Source organism: Zea mays, chromosome 4 (assembly GCF_902167145.1).
Source record: "Zea mays cultivar B73 chromosome 4, Zm-B73-REFERENCE-NAM-5.0, whole genome shotgun sequence".
Classification (NCBI taxonomy): domain Eukaryota; kingdom Viridiplantae; phylum Streptophyta; class Magnoliopsida; order Poales; family Poaceae; genus Zea; species Zea mays.
In genome coordinates this window covers 158,692,656-158,711,536 of record NC_050099.1, presented here as the reverse complement: position 1 = coordinate 158,711,536, position 18,881 = coordinate 158,692,656, and the positions used below count along the sequence as shown (strand labels likewise).

Genomic DNA, 18,881 nt, shown 5'->3' with positions numbered 1-18,881 from the left:
ACCATTCATCGTCATTGTTTGAGTTCTCTTGACGAAACTCCCTGTGCTGAGGCCTTCGGTCCTAGTCATATTGAGTAAGATGACGCATCTCTTCAGCAGCTTCATCAATCCTCTTATGCAGATCGGCCAAATGGGCCATCTTCTCCTTCTTCCTCTGCACCTGCTGATGAATGACTTACAAGTCCCTGATCTCCTGGTCCAGCTCCTCCTCCTGAAGTGTTGGGCTAATAGCCTTTCTCTTCTGGTTTCTGTCTTCACGGAGAGTGAGCGTCTCCTGGTTCGTGTCCAGTGGCTGCAGTGCAACCCCTAGCGCTGTTGTCTTCTTCGACGGCATAACGAAGGTTGATGCTTTGCCGAAGGTTGTGGAAGTGAGTACACCGGAGGTGGGCGCCAATGTTGGTCCTTGTTCTTGGATGCTATATATCAAGAACAAAGCAACACGATTGTTAATGATTAAAGACCTTCGTCCTTCGACACATTATCGCCTTGCAGGTATAATGATCTTCAGACGAAGGTCATGAAGGACATACCTTCATCATCTTAGTACACAAATATTAATGAAGGTACATGAAATACAAAAGAATGTAAATAATGATGATATATCGACAAATTATTTACATTCTCATTTTATAGACATGGATAAATATTCACAATATTTATATTACATTGATACCTTCGGCTTGCCAGAAGGTGAAATGTGAGAGTGACGCAAGAGCGATTACAGTGCAGCGTGAACATTACGTTGTTACTTTTCATCTATTTATAGGCGTGGGACGCAGCTCGAATAAAATTACATTCATGTCCCTGACATTTGTTGTTCATCATAAGGCAAGCTATCAAGGACTAAGTAGTCCTTTCTCGTTTAAGTCGGTTCCATCTTTCACCTTCGTCATTATGCTAGGTCAAAGCTCTTTCGGCCACAACTTCGGCGTCCATTCATCCTGTCCTCAGGTCATATCTTCATATCACGCATACCTTCATCTCAAAGCTGAAGCCTCCTGTAACAGTCTATGTTACGCTGAAAAACATATTAGTCACGTTTTTTAGGACCTTCGGAAGAGGAAGGCCCCGAACAGTATATATCACCAATAATCACTTTATACTTTTAAGCATGTCTACTACCTTAAGCATGTGACTTGTGCGAAAGCTTTCAAGGAATTTTGATCATTTGATTCTGCCTTCCACATCAACTCTACTCTCCATAAATTGATTAGCACCTTGAGTAAGTACAAGTATGTTTGTTCTTCACCTTAGCTAGGTTCCTTAGCCTCAAAGCTACCGCTTTCCCTTCATCGTTGCTTAGTAACTCAAAGGAATTATCTTGCTATATTCACCACTCAAGCCATCAATTCATATTAATGCATCTAATCGTAGTTGGACTACCATTTAACTTACATCATTGTTTTATGCTTGAACTAGATTGTTTCCAATAATAACACTCACACGCTTTGACAACTATCTTTAATATTTATACTTGCAAAATGTAGATTTGAGACTAGTCCATATGCAAACCCTCATATCTCATTCTTGTGATAACACTCTTGCTATCAACCTTGAACTATACTGATATTTATATGATCACAACACAAAATGAGCCCAATAGATACTCTTTTAGGTTTGGTTGCTTGCTATTAACCTAAATACTTGTGCGACCAGTCCCTAAATAATGAGTCATGTGATAATTAGAGTGACAAGCTAGACCAACAACTTGAATGCCACAATAATCATTCAAGTGGTGCACTCCAACTAGCCACAAACATTATGCTAGATTTTGTCTTCATAATGTTCTATGGGGATGAGCATAAAAGCCCCTTACAAAACTTGATCACAAGTGGCAACAATCAATAATAGCCCCTCAGCGGTCTCTCCAACTTCAAGTCTTCTAGGTGGCGATAGTCACCAAGAGTAACAAGATCTCCAATAGGTGACATGCTCAACTAGTTCCATGAGATGCAAATTCACTAGAGGCTCTCTAATCTCAACCAAATATAAATTGAATGGATGAAATTTAGTGGAGTTGTTGCTGAGCTCTCAAAAAGGGCGCACAAGTGTTAGAAGGTCTGACAGAGTGGTCAAGGATAAACATAAGGGCTATCTATAAGCCTGCCAAAAATCCAACAGTTACCCACTTGTCATAGTGCCTATAGGCACATGAAACCTCTCCAGTTGCCACTAAATGCTTCCAACCATTAGTTTCCAACAACAAGAAAACTAGCCATTTCCCTATTAGAGGTTTTTGTGCACATTTGGTGCACACTAGACACTTTGGCGTGTGTTAGCTCCGAAGTCTCTATTTTACATTCTGTCTAGTTGAATCATGTAGTGTGGCCTTTGATGCGACATCAAACATGTCCAAGGAATGGATTTGAAAATCATGCTCGGCTAGGGCCACATTGGAACTGTTTGGTGGGGCATGTCTAGTGCATACCTGAAGGCATTATGCTCGACTACAACTTCACTCATGTTAGGGTACTGCTTAGATATCCACTAAGTACTCTAGTGCCACACCAAAGACCTTTGGTGAGTGCAGAAATGCATAAGCATCACCTTTCATCTCTCACTTTGTAAGCATGCCACCCCCAAATGTTTTGCCAAACATGTAGGCACTGAGTTAATATTTTCCAAAGTGTTTTCAAAGACATTTTTGCTTGCTTACTAATCATGTACTAATTAAAATGCATATAAATCAACACCTAGTGAAACTAGATAATCGTGTTTGCTATTTTGAGATGTCCTCTTGATAGTACAACTATCTATCCTAAACTCGATCACATAATCTATTGTGTCTTGGTAAGCAAAACAATTTCTTTAGTTTATAACTTTGCCTTCACTCTGTAGGGTTTTGTTTTCCTCTTTCTTATTTTCCGAGTGTGAGATTACTCCATTTGGATGGATCACCCTTCATCCTACTCAAACTCTTGCTCATCATTTTGGTGTTGACCTAACCTATCTTCATAACACACTTAGTAAAAAGTTAGGCCGCTAGTTATACTAATTAATAAAAGCAAACATAGGGCTTTCACAACCACTGGGACCTCCAAAACATGCCTAGGGGTGGAATAATCCCCATGCATACTCCCCTCCCCTCCATATGTATACACGTGACATCTGATTATGCACTCATGTCCATTTAAAAAATGTTAAGCTCCCATGCTCTCAGACCAATTGGCGATCCAATCATCAGGCAACAAGAGCCCTAGTCCGAACATCTGTGAACAATTCTATTATGGGAGCTTTTGTACTAACTATTATTCTAGTGCAGATGAGTTAGCATTTTCAAACACTTTCTAAATCTTTTCTATTGCATTATCAACACATCGCTAAGTATAATTCATGTGGAAAGTTAGTCACACTCAATGGCACTAGAGAACCATTGCAACTCAAGAGCTCACCTCTTTATAGTATGACTATCTATCCTAAATCCAGTTGTACCCTCTATTGCACATTGGTTGTCAAAATCAACACCCTAACATTATACCTTTGCCTTAGGACTTGTTTTCCACTCTATCTTCTCTCTATTGGATGAACACTTGCACACATATGGTTGTGATCTCCATCTCTTATGCCTTGTTCATCACTTTTAAGTGAACCCTACCTAAATAAACCCATTGCAAGCATTAGTCCACATGTTTGGCACTCAATTATCAAAACCAAACTAGGGCTTTCACTGATGCACCTCATCCGACCATCCATCTGTTGGTCCTTTGGGGTAGCCTTGCATAGGTCGGAGGTTGAGGCTACAACAGTCTTATTCTCGAGTCAGATTTAGAGGTCAGGAACACGTCAAGAAAAACTCCCAAGGGGAACTACATCCCTAGTATAGGCTACCTTTGTGAGGGCATCCACCGCCTCATTGTCGTGTCGAAGCACATGGTAGAGTTCGAATCCATCGAGCCTCTCCTCCATCTTGTGGATTTGTCTATAGTATGCCTCTATCTTCTCGACACAGCAAGTCAATTCGTTCATGGCTTGGTTATCCATGAGCTCATATTCCTCTTCTAACATCAATGTTTCACTCAACATTTATTTTAGGTAACTTTATCCCTTCCTCTTCTAAAACTAATCGCTAATAATCAAGCTATATATACAATAACATGATAGATAAGTCACAAGTAGTACAATGAGACACCAGATGAGATGCTCCTCCTCCACTCTTCGACCCTCTTACTCTTAACAACAACTAGGGGTGGTAATGGATTAGGATCCAAATATTTTTTTATAATTTGTTTGAACCCTTAATTAATTTTAGTTCAAAAATAATAGAAATAGAGCCCGATCAGATCCATAAACTTTATAGTGTAAACTTCAGAGCATATTACCATTCCTAACAGCAACACATCTCAGCATCAATATACAGTAGTACATTGAATATTTTACGAGTGGTAGAAAACTGTTTTTAATAGATCTAGATTTTTTTTAATAATTTCAAATTATTTATAACGGTGTTAGGTTAAGAAAACCTTTAATACAAATATATTTTTACTGTTTATTTTGTTAAGCCTACTGCCAATAAAAAATAAAAAACTCAATTTCTATTGACGTTGGACTTACGAAATCTATCAGCTAGTATAAATATATTTTTAGTGTCTATATTTAGTCTAACCATTAATAGAATCATAGCTATGTACTACTGGAATCATATGTACTACTGGAATCACGTTCTTTGCCGAGTGTCTAAGACACTCAGCAAATAACATTTTACACTTGGCAAAGCCTCTCGGCAAATATTTTATCGGCAAAAGGTTCTTTGCCGAGTATTTTTTCGGACACTCGACAAAGACTTTGAGTGTCGAAAAGCACTCGGCAAATTAAGAATTGAAAAAACCCAAAAAAACAGCAAAACATTTTTAAATTATAGGAACAACTCTCCAACCACTACTTATTACCATACTCATCGCCCTAATCATTTTTCACTGTTATTTTGAATCAAATTTATATGTTTTATGAACAGATTCAAACTCGCAACCTCCTTCTCGCGAATACCCTCCTCTACCACTACACTACTACATCAATTATGTCTATATTACGTTTTCATTCCTCATGTAATATAACCAACCGAGAGTAATTTGATTATTTAAGGCACTAAATGGATTCATTTAAAAATGTGACCAACTATAAAGTTGCATACCTTTTTGAGATCTACAAGTTCTATTTTGATAGTTTCTACATCTGATACCGTTTACAAAATTTGAATTTCAAATTTGAAAACTTCACACGAAATTTTCAATGATAAGATGATTTCAAATAAAAAAAATTGTCAATTACAAAGTTTCATTACATATTAAGATCTACAACTTTTATTTTGATGGTTTTTCCATCCAAGGTAGTTTGAAAAATTAAAACATAGTTTTGCATGAAAATATGATTTCAAACTAAAATATTGTCAACTACAAAATTTCATAACTCTTTAATACCTACAACTTTCATGTTGGTGGTTTTTTTTCTTTCGAGGTCGTTTTCAAAATTTAATTTTTTTATTTTTTAAATTCAGACGTAGTTTTCGTTGACAAGATGACTTCAAATGAAAAAGTTGTCAACTACAAAATTCTATAACTTCTCAAGATCTACAAAGTTTATTTTGGTTGTTTGGTCATTTGTTAATCTCACATGATGGTTCTAACAATATGCATAAATCTTATACATTTATCTCCTAGTTTCATAAACTATGAGAGAGAGATAGGTTTTATAAACGAATTTATTTTTATTTTGTCATATGAAAAAATGTTCAAAATATAAATTGTACATCATGATGAGTTATACAAATATGTAGTTGAAAACTTTTTCATTTGAATTAATTTACTGCTTTAAAATGTGATTTTAAATTGTCTTTGCCTAGTGTTGAAAAAAAGCACTCGGCAAAGAGCTCTTTGCCGAGTTTTATATTTTTGACACTCGGCAAAGAGTTTCTTTGCCGAGTGTCAAACAAAACACTCGGTAAGAAGCTCTTTGCCAAGGGTCAAAAATAAAACACTCGGCAAAAAGATTCTTCGCCGAGTGTTTTCTTTTACCGAGAGTTTTTTGCATGACACTCGGCAAAGAACTTCTTTTGAATGCTCGAAAAAACAATCGGCAAAATATTTGGTATTCGGCAAAGAGCCAAATTCCGGTAGTCATAGGTCTATAATTTCGTTTCCATACGTCTATATACTATGAAAGTATGAATCATTTGTGAAAAAAAATCACAACTATGAACCAAAATCGACTGTATACTGATGAAGCAGACCAGAGGACTGTTAGCTAAAGATGATTGCGTGTATTGAGTCTGGTTTCCTTGTCCTCTTGTCAATTTCTTCTGATTACTCTTAGCTTGCTTCAGTGCACAGCACTTGTTGGTTTGGGTAGTTTCTTCTAAATTATGGTTCATAGCGGTGGCGGACGCAGGACCAAAATTGATGGAGGGCCAAAAAACTCATTACAAAATCAAGCAAGACGGTAAAAAATATAGTTGCATAAAATTCAAGTTCCATATCTATCAATATAACATACAAGTTCAAGGAAGAGAAGCAAACATACAACTAAGTTCTTCCAGACCGAATCAAGTCGTGTGTACGTTGTCAAATATCGATCTCCTCGAAGGGTGGGACACCGAGAAAGAGGCGGGGTCAGATGATGTCTCCAGTTGAGAGCCAGGGCTCGCTGGTTCGTCAAGCTCGCCAGTTGTCGAGGACGGGTCGCATCGTCGAGGCGAACGAGGTCGGGTCTGCCAAGAGCGGGATGATGTCATGACAATAACGAGCGAGGCGAGGACGTTGGGAAGAGGCCAAGGTCAGGCGATGTCAGGCGTCAGTAAGGAGACGGCGGTGTCAAGAACGGAGCATCTGGGCGTATTGGCCCCGACAGGTGGGGCGTGAGAAGAAATGGGACCTGATGGATAGATGCGAGGACTAGACCAAAGAGGATGGAAGTTGTGAGAACTGCTCAGGGCAATTTTAGCCTATCCAAACCTTTTTTATATACTTTACAGTATGTTAACATTAGGTATAAGAGGTTATAAAAAATTGAGGGGGTCATTCTATGGTTCCGACACGATCGAAAGAATGAGACTGAATGAATAGACGTGAGGATTAGACTAAGTAAAAGGACGAGAGGATAGAATTAGACTAATTCGACGATGAGACCCATAACACAATATTTTAAATATACTTAACAGTAAATAAACATGATATATAAAAGGTCATAAAAATTGAGGGGACATGGCCCACTTTACCCCTGGTTCATAGACTCATAGTTAAGCAACAGTCTTTACTATGGCCCTGTTTGGGAGGGCTCTGGCTTCTCTAAAACTGGCTCCAACCGTTGCTTTTTTAAAGGAGCAGCTTCTCTGCTAGAGCCGATGTCTTTTACAAATCGTTTGACAAAACGGCTCTTTATTGAACGCTAGTGAGAGGCTGCGCGTGGTGGGAGAGGCTGCACGTGGTGCCTGCGCACTGGGATGGGCGAGGAGCCAGTGCGAGAGCAGGTTTTTTGGGCTCCGGCTCTTAGGAGCTAAACTGGATTCTGCTCTCTTTAAAGAGTCATTTCAACAAACTTGTTTGGGAGAGCTCCGTCGCGGAGCCGGAGCTGGAGCCACGGGAGAGCCGTCCCAAACGGCCTCTATATTTGCTATCGACAAGTGATTTTTAACAAATTCCCGCAGCAACGCGGGATATCACCTACTTCAACAAGGCGCGCTAAAACGTTCTGTACGTTAAATATAGCGGACGAGGACGTACGCTACGTCCCCAGCAAGAACCGGTAAAGCGCACGCTAAATTATAGCGAGCCTTCATCGTCCGTCAAATGTGGCGGACTCGTTATCGTCCGCTATCGTCTGTTTGCTCCTGCGTCGCCGCCTATCGGTTCACTCCCGCGCTTGCTTGGAAGTCACTCGTCGCTCCGTTCTCTCCCTCGCTTGCCCAGAAGCTTTGAGTCCTTCAGTGACCTGCACCGTCGTGAAGATGAAGGAGTCGTCCGCCTCCGATGGTGGGAACCGCCGCACCAGCGTGTATAGCCGGACGATGTCCCTTGGCCCGCCTCCTGACAGCTCGTCAAAGTCGTCAGAGCTATCAGCGACAGTGAGCTTGACGGCCTCGTCGTCGTTCCCATTGGTGCCCCCTCCTACGGAGTAGAAGAAGTCATCCTCGCCGCCGTCGTCCAGATCACGCGGGCTAGTGCGACCAAACATCAGGTTGGTGCTCGTTGAAAATGTCTGGGAAGCAGCAGACATGAACGATGATATGTCCAATATAGAAAACAGGGTCCGCTGATTTTTTCTTAAATATGTAATAATATTATTTTCACCATAAAATCAATATGCATTGTGTAGCGTATTTAACATATGAACTGTTTTTAAGCGACCAATGGAAATAATAAAATCTGGTAACACTGTAGATATAGAGGACTTAATTTAGAGGACGTTGCTGGAGACGATGAAAATATAGAGGACGGAACCTTTTAGAGTGTGCTGTAAAGTACGAGGAATATTCCTTTAGAGGATGAAATTTAGGGGATATTGCTGGAGACAGTCTTAGGGCCTCGGTTGTAGCGGTTCCTGTGTACTAGTATCATTTTGCAACCGACCGTACTCCTAAGCGATGGACCAAGGTTTAGACGTCCTACTAATAGGCCAGACGCTAGCTAACAAGGTAGCTCATCTTAGTTGATCTTCCCACTCACAGTCTCACACCCACCTTCACCTCTACGTTGCTGAAGTCAAGCCCCATGGTATTGTACTCGAACTGAACCCGGCAGATCACCAACGTCCCCCAGCAGACACACCAACTGGGTCGATCGCCAACCCAAAAAGAGGCCATTCCTATCCTACGCGGCCAGCACGCTCAACGTCATGATCGTTCGGTGGCCAGAAGGCACATAAGAGCTCCTTCCTCACGCAGAGACCAGTCTCTCCCTTCCAACTAGAGAGTTGTCGTCTGCTGCAGGGATGGCCGGCGTCCTGCCGAGGTTTGGCCCCTTCGGCCCTCTGCCGCCATCGGATGAGTTCGGGATCAGGGAGACGAGACCCCGTCTCGCCGGCAGGCGGGCCGGCGGGTACGACCTCGTGGAGCGGATGGAGTACCTGTACGTGCGCATCCTCAAGGCGCGGGACCTCAAGTGGACTGGCAGCTTCGACCCGCTCGCGGAGGTGAAGCTCGGGAGCTACTCCTGCGCCACGCGGCACATCGAGAAGACGACGAGCCCGGAGTGGAACGACGTGTTCGCGTTCTCGCGGGAGAGGATCCAGGCCTCGTTCCTGGACGTCGTGGTCAAGGGCAAGGGCTTCGCCAAGGACGACTTCGTCGGCCGCCTGCGCTTCGACCTGGCCGACGCCCCGCTCCGCGTGCCGCCCGACAGCGCGCTCGCGCCGCAGTGGTACCACGTCTTCGACAAGAAGGCGGAGCGCGGGGGCGAGGTGATGATGGCCGTGTGGTTCGGCACGCAGGCCGACGAGTGCTTCCCGCTGGCGGTGCACGCCGACGCCGCGTTCGCCGTGGACGCCAAGCTGGCCGCGCACATCCGCTGCAAGCAGTACACCGTGCCGCGCCTCTGGTACGTGCGCGTCAATGTCATCGAGGCCCGCGACATCGCATTCGCGGACAAGGCGCGCGTCGGCGAGGTCTTCGTGCGCTCCAGGATCGCCGCGCAGGTGCACAAGACCAGGACGTGCGTCGCCCGCCTGCCCACGTGCGGCTGGAACGAGGACCACATGTTCGTCGCCGCCGAGCCGTTCGAGGACCACCTCATCCTCTCCGTCGAGGACCGCGTCAAGGTCGACAAGGAGGAGGTCATTGGCCATGTCCACATCCCATTCAAAGAATTCGAACGGCGGTGGGACGCCCGCCCGATTCGCCCAAGATGGTACGTAGGTGCACTTTCGTCCTTCCCCAGAAAGAAAGGAAACTCCAAGATCAATCAAACACTACTTGTTTGCGAATCAACAGGTTTAATCTGGTGCGGCCAGAAGGAGCCGCCAAAATCGACAAGTTCTCTGCCAAGATATGCGTCCGGCTGTGCCTCGAGGGCGGATACAGAGTGCTGACAGAGCCGGTCCACTACCTGAGCGACGTCCGGCCGGCGGCGAGGGAGCTGTGGCACCACAGGCCGCCCATTGGCCTCATCGAGCTCGGCATCCACAACGCGTTCGGCCTGAGCTCCGTTCGCACGCGCGACGGCCGGGGCTCCTGCGACGCCTACTGCGTGGCCAAGTACGGCGTCAAGTGGTTCCGCACGCAGACCGTCATCGACAGCCTCGCGCCGCGGTTCCACCAGCAGTGCTTCTGGGACGTGCACGACCACTGCACCGTGCTCACCGTCGCCGTCTTCCACAACTGCCAGATAGGCGACAAGGGTGGCCTCGTGACCGGCGACCCCGTCAAGGACATCCTCCTCGGCAAGGTGCGCATCCGGCTCTCGACGCTCGAGACCGGGCGCATCTACACGCACGCGTACCCTCTCGTCTCCCTCCACGGCGGCGGCATCAAGAAGATGGGCGAGCTCCAGCTCGCCGTGCGCTTCTCGAGCACGTCGACGCTGGGCCTGCTCCAGACGTACGCGCAGCCACACCTGCCGCCGATGCACTACCACTCCCCGCTGTCCATCGTGCACCAGGAGACGCTGCGGCGGGAGGCGGTGTCGCTCATCGCGCACCGGCTGGGCCGGATGGACCCGCCGCTGCGGCGGGAGTGCATCGAGCACCTCTGCGAGGCGCACTCGCACCGGTGGAGCATGCGCCGCAGCAAGGCCCACTTCTTCCGCCTCATGGCGGCGCTGGCGCCCCTGTTCACGGGGCTCAGGTGGTTCGTCGACGTCTGTCACTGGAAGAACCCGTCCACCACCGTCGCGGTCCACATCATCTACGCCATGCTGGTGTGCTGCCCCAACCTCATCATGCCCACCTTCTTCATGTACAAGTTCCTCATCGGCCTCTGGAACTACCGGCGCCGGCCGAGGCACCCGTGGCACGTCGACACCAAGGTGTCGCACGCCGAGATGGCGCACCTGGACGAGCTGGACGAGGAGTTCGACGACTTCCCGACGGCGCGTCGTCCCGAGGTGATCCGCATGCGGTACGACAGGCTGAGGAGCCTCGGGGCGCGGATACAGGAGATGGTCGGCGACGTTGCGGCCCACGCCGAGCGTGCGCGGTGCGCGATGACGTGGCGCGACCCCCGCGCCACGGCCATGTACCTGCTGGCGTGCCTGTTCCTTGCGGTCACCACCCTCCTGGCACCGTTCCAGGCGGTGGCGCTGCTCACGGGGTTCTACGTGATGCGGCACCCGACGCTCCGGCAGAGGCTGCCCGACGTGCCGGCGAACTTCTTCCGGCGACTGCCATGCAAGGTCGATTGCCTGCTTTGATTGCGGATCAAATGATGTTTCAGTCCGTAATTTGATATTTTATTGTTAGCACCGTTCGACTCTTCAATTCTATAAATGTTGATCTAGTATACAATTCCTCCGTTTATAAAAGTTGGGAGTTGGGACTCGCGAGTCAGACAGGGACATGTTTGATTTCTCTATAATCCCTTTATGGATAAAAATAAGCGAGAATGTCACCAAATACTTAGATAAATTTCATTTTTTATAAAATCGACACTGTTGAACTAATAAACGAGAATCGAATAATCACGATAATATTTGCGTTTTCTAGAATCTAACATGGTGTGGGGAGAAGTAAAACCGAACAAGGCCATGGATTTGTGTGCGACACATCACGGGCGGTGAAGGTTTGCTCCTCGGGAACAATAATGCACCTAACTAGATATTCAATTTGCAATCTGTATTACTCTCTCCACAAAAACACACTACAGGCCTGGTTCTTGCCTAGACCGGCTCCACTCATCCTCTTGTCATTGTCAACCGCCACACAACATCAGGGCCTCTAGCAGGCCAGCACAGGCGCACTTGGGCCATGGAACCGACGGGCTCTAGGTAGGGCATTCAACACCATGACACTACAGTTGCCCCCTCCATCTGGTGAATGGTACATGAACTCTGGGGGCACCTCTCACATGGCATCACACCTCATTATTCTATCTCACTCCCCCCTCGTCCTCTTCTTCCTTCGCCATCAATCCATCATCGTTGGTGATGGGTCCCACCTTCCCATCATCACCATTCAACAGCGAGTCATCTTATGTTGGTCATATTCACTTAGACATGGTCCTTACCGTCCCATAAATCATCAAAAACCTTATCATTGTTTGTTAGTCTACCATAGACAATACATGTTCTATCCAATTTGACCCCTTTGGTTTTACTGTGAAGGACCTCACGACGCAGAACGTGATTGCCTAGGTGCAATAGCTCTAGCCCTCTCTACTTACTCTACTTCTCGTTGTCACCAGCAGTTACCTTTGTCACTAGTGTATCCTCCTAGCTTTGCCATCGCTGCCTCGGCCACACTGGTCATGAGGTCCCCACATGCCTCATAATAGCTCATTTATTTCCTATAATAATTGTGCTTTACTCACTGATATTTGTCATGCTTGCCAACTCGGTTGTTAGGTCTGACCTCCCTTTTCCATATTATAGTTTCATGCTTCACATCACGTTGACCTTTTATATTGTGATTTGTGGATCTCACCCATCCCATGTGTATCAAATCTTAAGTATTACCTTGGTATAGTCGATGATTGCACCCACCACCTTTAGATGTTTCCTATTCTTCTAAACATATTCTCCACTATAGCTTACCTTTTCTCCTATGTTACCATCCAATTTGGTACCACCATCAAAAGTGTCCAATGTGATAACAGTCATGAGTTTGACAACTCGCCCTTTTGTGCTTTCTTCCACTCTCATGTGGTACTCCTCCACATGTCTTGCCTCTACACATCCTAACAAAATGGCAAGGCTAAGTGTGTTCTCCGCACCACAAATAACATAATGTAATACCTTTTATTCCAAGCTCACCTGCCCCTCCTTACTGGGTTGAGGCCCTCCATACCGCCACCTACCTTCTTAACTAGCATCCCACCAAGACACTACGATTTTGCACCCCCACACTTTGCTCTGTATGGTCACCAGCTCACTTACGATCATATTAGGTGTTTCGATGCTGATGTTACCTCAACACTAACTCCATAGCACCACACAAGTTGGTCCCTCATTCTACTTTTGTGTCTTTCTAGGTTACTCATCCCATCACAAAAGCTATCAATGTCTCGACCCCACTACAAATAGTGTCATCATTTCCCGCCATGTTGTCTTCAACGGGGCCTATTTTCTATTTGTTGAGGCCTTCACCTCGACAACACACCATAACTTTGATTTTTTGGATGAGTTCCCACACCGAGATTCGATGCTCCCTATCCAGTGAGCGCTTAAAGCCCTAATAGTGCCCCCTTGCAACCGCCATAGCATCAGAAGGTGGTGCCCTACCAGCCTCCAAGTGTTCTATGACAGAAGTTGTTGTTTGACCGCTACATGTCTAGGCCCATGATACCACACCCACCGAGTAATATGCCCATCCTCCAGTTGGGCTAGATACTTGCAGGCCACCGTCACCAATTGCTCTGACCAGATCACCTACACCTATGCATGGCATCCTTCCCCACACATTTAAAGGGCCACCTCCTTTGACAAACATGCCTAGGCCGCCTGCCCGCACCTTAGGTGCTATGGGCACTACGGCTACCTCCACCATTCGATCCATTGGCCCCTACCTCAGTGGGTTGACTACTTCAATAGGGCCGACCGCACAAAACCTAGATGACCCTAACTAGCCTCGCACAATGCGCGTACTACGCATAGATGCACCTCTGCTACAACCCGATGCAGTGTCTGCCCTTCCCATCAACAATCTCGATGGTATATAGACACATGCTAAGACTGGTTTCCACCCGCAGAAGCTCCTACTCACGTTGACAACCATATATTTGGTGCCCCAACCTATTTATGTGCCCTTGGTGACTCACACTGGCACCGCACCATGAAAGAGGATTTCCATGCTTTGGTCGCTAACAACACCTGGACCCTCGTTCTTCATCCTACACATGCAATCACTAACGAGTGGATCTTGAAGCACAAGCTCAACTCCGATGTCACGCTCGACTGCTACGAGGCTCATTGGATCCTCTAAGGTTTTACCCAATTCCTTAGAATTAACTTTGACAAGACTTTTAGTTTGATGATTAAACCTACTACCATCCATGTTGTCCTCATCTTAGCTCTCTCTACCAACTAACCTATTCATTAGATCGACATCAAGAACGCATTCATTCATGGTACCCTATCAAAAACGGTGTGCTGCTCTCAGTCCTCATGTTTTGTTGATGGCTCAATTTGATCATGATTAGGTTTCAAGTAGGTACCCTAGACATGGTACAACTGCTTTGTATCACACTTGAAGACACTAGGTTTTGTTGAAGCCAAGTTTAGCATGTCGCTCTTAATCCTCTGTCATTGCTCCAGTACCGCGTACATGCTCCTCTACATGGACGACATCATTCTAGTTGCTTCATCGAGTGCCTTATTACGCCCGGTTATCACGCCCTCTAGAAATACTTCCTAATGAAGGACCTCGGCCTTCGACAACACTTCTTAAGCATCGTTGTCCAATGGTCCAATCCTTTTTTTGTCATAGTTCTAGTACATTCTTGAGGTTCTAGAGCATACTGGCATGACCATGTGGAAGTCATGTACCAGTCTTGTCGATACTTAGGCTAATTTGCCTTCCGTCGGCACTCATACCACTAACCCGACTGACTACCAAAGCTTGGCTGGGGCACTATAGTACATGACGTTCACTAGGCCATACATCACCTACATGGTTTAGAGGTTTGTCTCCACATGCATGAACCACGAGAACCTCACCTCACTATCGTGAAGCGTATTCTTTGCTACCATCATGACATTACTGATCTTGGGTTGTTTATCGGTTGCTCTTCAGCTATGACCCTCACCATCTACACTAACAGTGACTAGGTCGTTTGCACCGACATCCAGATGTCCATGTTAGGATATACGATGTCCTTCGATGACAACCTCATCTCCTGGTCCAACAAGCGTTAGCATACGGTCTTCCACTCTAGTGCCTGGGCTAAGTACTGCACCATTGCAAACGACATTGCTGAGGCCGCCTGACTCTAACAACTCTTGCATGAACTTCACCAACACCTATAGTGTACCACCCTCGTCTACTATGACAACATCAATGCAGTTTATCTCTCGACTAAGTCGGTGTAACACTAGCGTACCAACATGATGAGATTCGATGTACACTTCGTTCGCGGGCGAGTCATCGTTGGTGCGGTCTAGGTGCTCACTCTTGACTACCACCTAGTTTGTCTATATCTTCGCCAAAGAGATGTAGTTCATGGTGTTCTTGGAGTTTCAGTCTAGCATGATTGTCCGCTCTAACGTTGTTCCTACTATGGGAGGTGTTAGCGAGATGATTGCTCCTGTAATTACGCTCGTGAATTTTCCCATGATTGCTCCTATAATTTCTTATGATTGATCCTTGCTTCCATAAACTAGTTTAGCCAAAGCCTATGCAAGTGTAACCATGTTTTTTAACCAAGGGCTATACACCCTATTTCATTATGAAAAAGGAAACAACTTACAAAGTCATTACTGAGTGGCACAATAGGGGCACTTCAACCATCGAGACAATGACAGGGTACAAGCAACCACACACCCCTGATCGAGCATGCTTTAAAAAGGAGGGAAAATCATCGCACCAAGCACAAGACTAGCTAGATCAGAATGTTACTGACATCATCCTACTTAAGAAGATATATGACCAGGCAGAAGCCAGAAAGCAACCATGACATCAAAAAGTTTTTGACAACACATTTATGATGAAGCCGACCAGTCATCAACACTAGAATTGCTAGCAAATTATCTTGCCTCACGGCGTCCACCCAAAAGAACATTTAAAGACTTCATTTGCCATCTTTTTGATTTGTTGGCTTCCTAGCTCCACCATCTTTCTTGATCTCCTTTTCTGCAATATAGCCCAAGAATCCATCTAGTGACAATAGAGAAAGATCACATCAGTAGGCTAAAAGTCGCCTAGAGGGGGTGAATAGGTGAAACCTAAAAATTATAAACTTTGAACATGCACTTCACTCGGGGTTTGGGTTAGAAATAAATAATAGTGAATTCAGAGTGCAGAAGATAGTTCTTCTTGCTATGAGTTGCTCAATCAATGCGGATAACTTTGGGAGCTAACTCAAAACAATGTGAGCAAGAGAGCTTTTAGTGAGAGGGTAGAGGAAGAAACAAATCGAATGGTGAAGATCAACATAAATGGACACGACGATTTGTTTCTCGAGGTTCGGTTCCAAAGAACCTACTCCCCATTGAGGAGGTCACAAAGGCCGGGTCTATTTCAACCCTTTCCCTCTCTCAGTCGATCACTTAGACCGGTTGAATGCTTCTTCTTAATCTCACGGGCCACAAAGACCCCGCAAGGATCACCACACACTTAGGTGTCTCTTTCTTGCTTTACAAAACACTTAGAGAGTTTAGAGAGAGATGAAGAAAGCAACCAAGCAACAAGAGCAACAATTGAAACACAAATCACCCTCTCTCAAGTCACTAAACACTTTTGATCATTTGACTTGATTGTGGCACTTGGAGAGGATTGAAGGCTTTGAATGTGTCTTTGGAGTGTATTCGTTGCTCTTGTATTCAGTGTAGAGAGTGGAAAGCTTGGATGATTTGAATGGTGGCAGTTGGGGTATTTATAGCCCCAACCACTATTCTAGTCGTTGGCTGTTATATCTGTCGACGGGTACACCGGACAGTCCGGTGCGCACCGGACACTCCACTGTTCATTGTGTGGTGCGTGCCACGTCAGCCGACCGTTGGGGTTTAGAGCAGTCGACCGTTGACTTCGTCTGTCCTTGTGGTGCACTGGATAGTTCGATGCGAGTTGACATTGCAGACTGTCTCTGACCTTCTAATGCTTCAGACTGTAGTGGCACTCGATCGTTGCTCGTGGGCCCACCAGACAGTTCGATAATTTTTAGCCGAGGAGCGTTGCTGTCGGGTACCGTAATTAGGGGGTACCCCCCAATACGCCTAAGCATGGCTGGAAAACATCTTCAAAACAGACTGTAAATACTGGTAATCACAGCTCAAAGTTAAAAGTCTCATCTACCAAGGGACGCGATCTCGTCTCGCCCAAGCCCGGCCTCGGGCAAGAACAGTAGTCCCGGACGGATTCACGCCTCGCCCGAGGGCCTCCCCAGGCAGTGGGCGCACCCCCGGCTCGCCCGAGGCCAAGCTCAGGCAAACTTTGTGTACAGCAACCTCGGCCAAATCGCCTTACCACCGACCGTATCGCATGTGCATTTAATGCGGGGATCACCTGACACCTTATTCTGACACGCACGCCTCAGTTGGCAAGGTCGAAATGACCACAGTCACTTCGCCCCTTTACTGATCGTTCTAACAGAAAAACAACACTATTCACCCTGTTCCGACTACTGTGCCAACCACCAGGGTAAAACTAACGACAGTAAGCCATGACCTCCCCCGAGTTCAGCCTCGGGCGCAACAGGGGTCTCCGCCTCGCCCGACCCTAGGCCTCGACCTCAGCCTCGGCCTCGGGAGGAGTCACAACCGCGCCCGACCTCAGCCTCGGACCGACTACGCCACAGGGGATACATCATTACCCTACCCCTAGCTAGCTGCCTCAGGCTAACCGGTGTCCCATCTAGATTACTCCGGCAACAGGTAATGATGGTTCCATGCATGCATCCATGACGTCGATGGTTCTCAACTCTCTACGAAGGCAAGGAAACGTCAGCAGGACCCAGGTCGCACCGCCAGCTGCGCTTCTACAGGGCTCAAGTACTTCTCCGTCGGCCATGTTAGCACATAGCTACACCCTCATGTACAGCTGTACCATCTCCTTGTATCTATAAAAGGGATGTCTAGGGCCTTCCCAAAGGGGGAAAGGCAGGCAGAGAAAGAGAGAAACGCGGAGGAGGCTAACTCAGACGGTTCACCTCAAGGGAGCACCCTCTCTCTCTCGCAACGCTTGTAACCCCTACTATGAGCACCCCGGTGCAAGATAATATAAGCCTCATCCTCCCTCTTGTGTTCTATCTTGCATCAACCCATCTGGGTAGGGACACACAGCGTCAAATTCACTAGTCGGTTGAGGGTCCTCGTGGGTCCAAAACGCCGACAGTTGGCGCGCCAGGTAGGGGTCCTGCTGCGTGTTGACAAATACTTTCCCGTTGAGTTCCAGATGGACAATCTTCAGCAACCTCTTCGGCCCGGGACGGTGCTCCGCTTTGGGAGTCTCGAGTTCATGTCCCCCGACGGCAGCTACGACATGGTACTCCTCCCCCCATAGCACGACAACAACGACGGTCGTTGGCTCGCCCGGCCAAGGCGAACCCGACGACGACATCTCCCCGTGGCGGAAGAGGAGCACCCGGGTTTGCCCCGCCACCCTCCTCGCCGGAGGAGGAGGAGACGGAGCAATCGTGGCCAGGCACGAAGCAGCACCTCATCGGCTGTCGGACCGGAGCAAGTCGACGGCACCGGCACCCCCACGGGGGATATGTCAGGTGTTGTCCTCGCACCTGAGACAACGACGGGTGTCGCTTCCCAGCAACGTGCCAACCCCAAGCGGACTGATGACGCCAACACCCTTGCGAGGGACTTATTGGGCACTAGTCTCGCACCTGAGATAACGACACACTCCATCCCCGATGCGACTTCACCATCGTCCATCAACTAGGAGGTACCATCTGTTTTCCATCCTGTTCCCTTTAGATTCAGCTTTGATCCACCAAGCGACCCTGCTTCGGTGAGCGCTTTCGCAAGGGCATATCCTGACCTTCCGGGGTACCATATGTGGTCAACTTGGGACCTACTGACGGCCGTCTCAACCTCTGGACCCGCGGGTTCCAAGGAAGAGGACTACCCCGACTTCAGTTG

General features: G+C 46.8%; 1 protein-coding gene across 1 annotated transcript; it reads left to right on the top strand.

Annotated features, from left to right (window-relative positions):
- The first annotated feature begins 8,881 nt into the window (after nucleotides 1–8,881).
- On the top strand, nucleotides 8,882–11,505 carry LOC100280923 (phosphoribosylanthranilate transferase). The gene is made up of 2 exons (NM_001153843.3): nucleotides 8,882–9,833; nucleotides 9,917–11,505. Exons 1-2 carry the CDS (start codon nucleotides 8,920–8,922, stop codon nucleotides 11,331–11,333), a joined length of 2,331 nt encoding a protein of 776 aa, NP_001147315.2. The 5' UTR covers nucleotides 8,882–8,919; the 3' UTR covers nucleotides 11,334–11,505.
- Nucleotides 11,506–18,881: the final 7,376 nt, after the last annotated feature.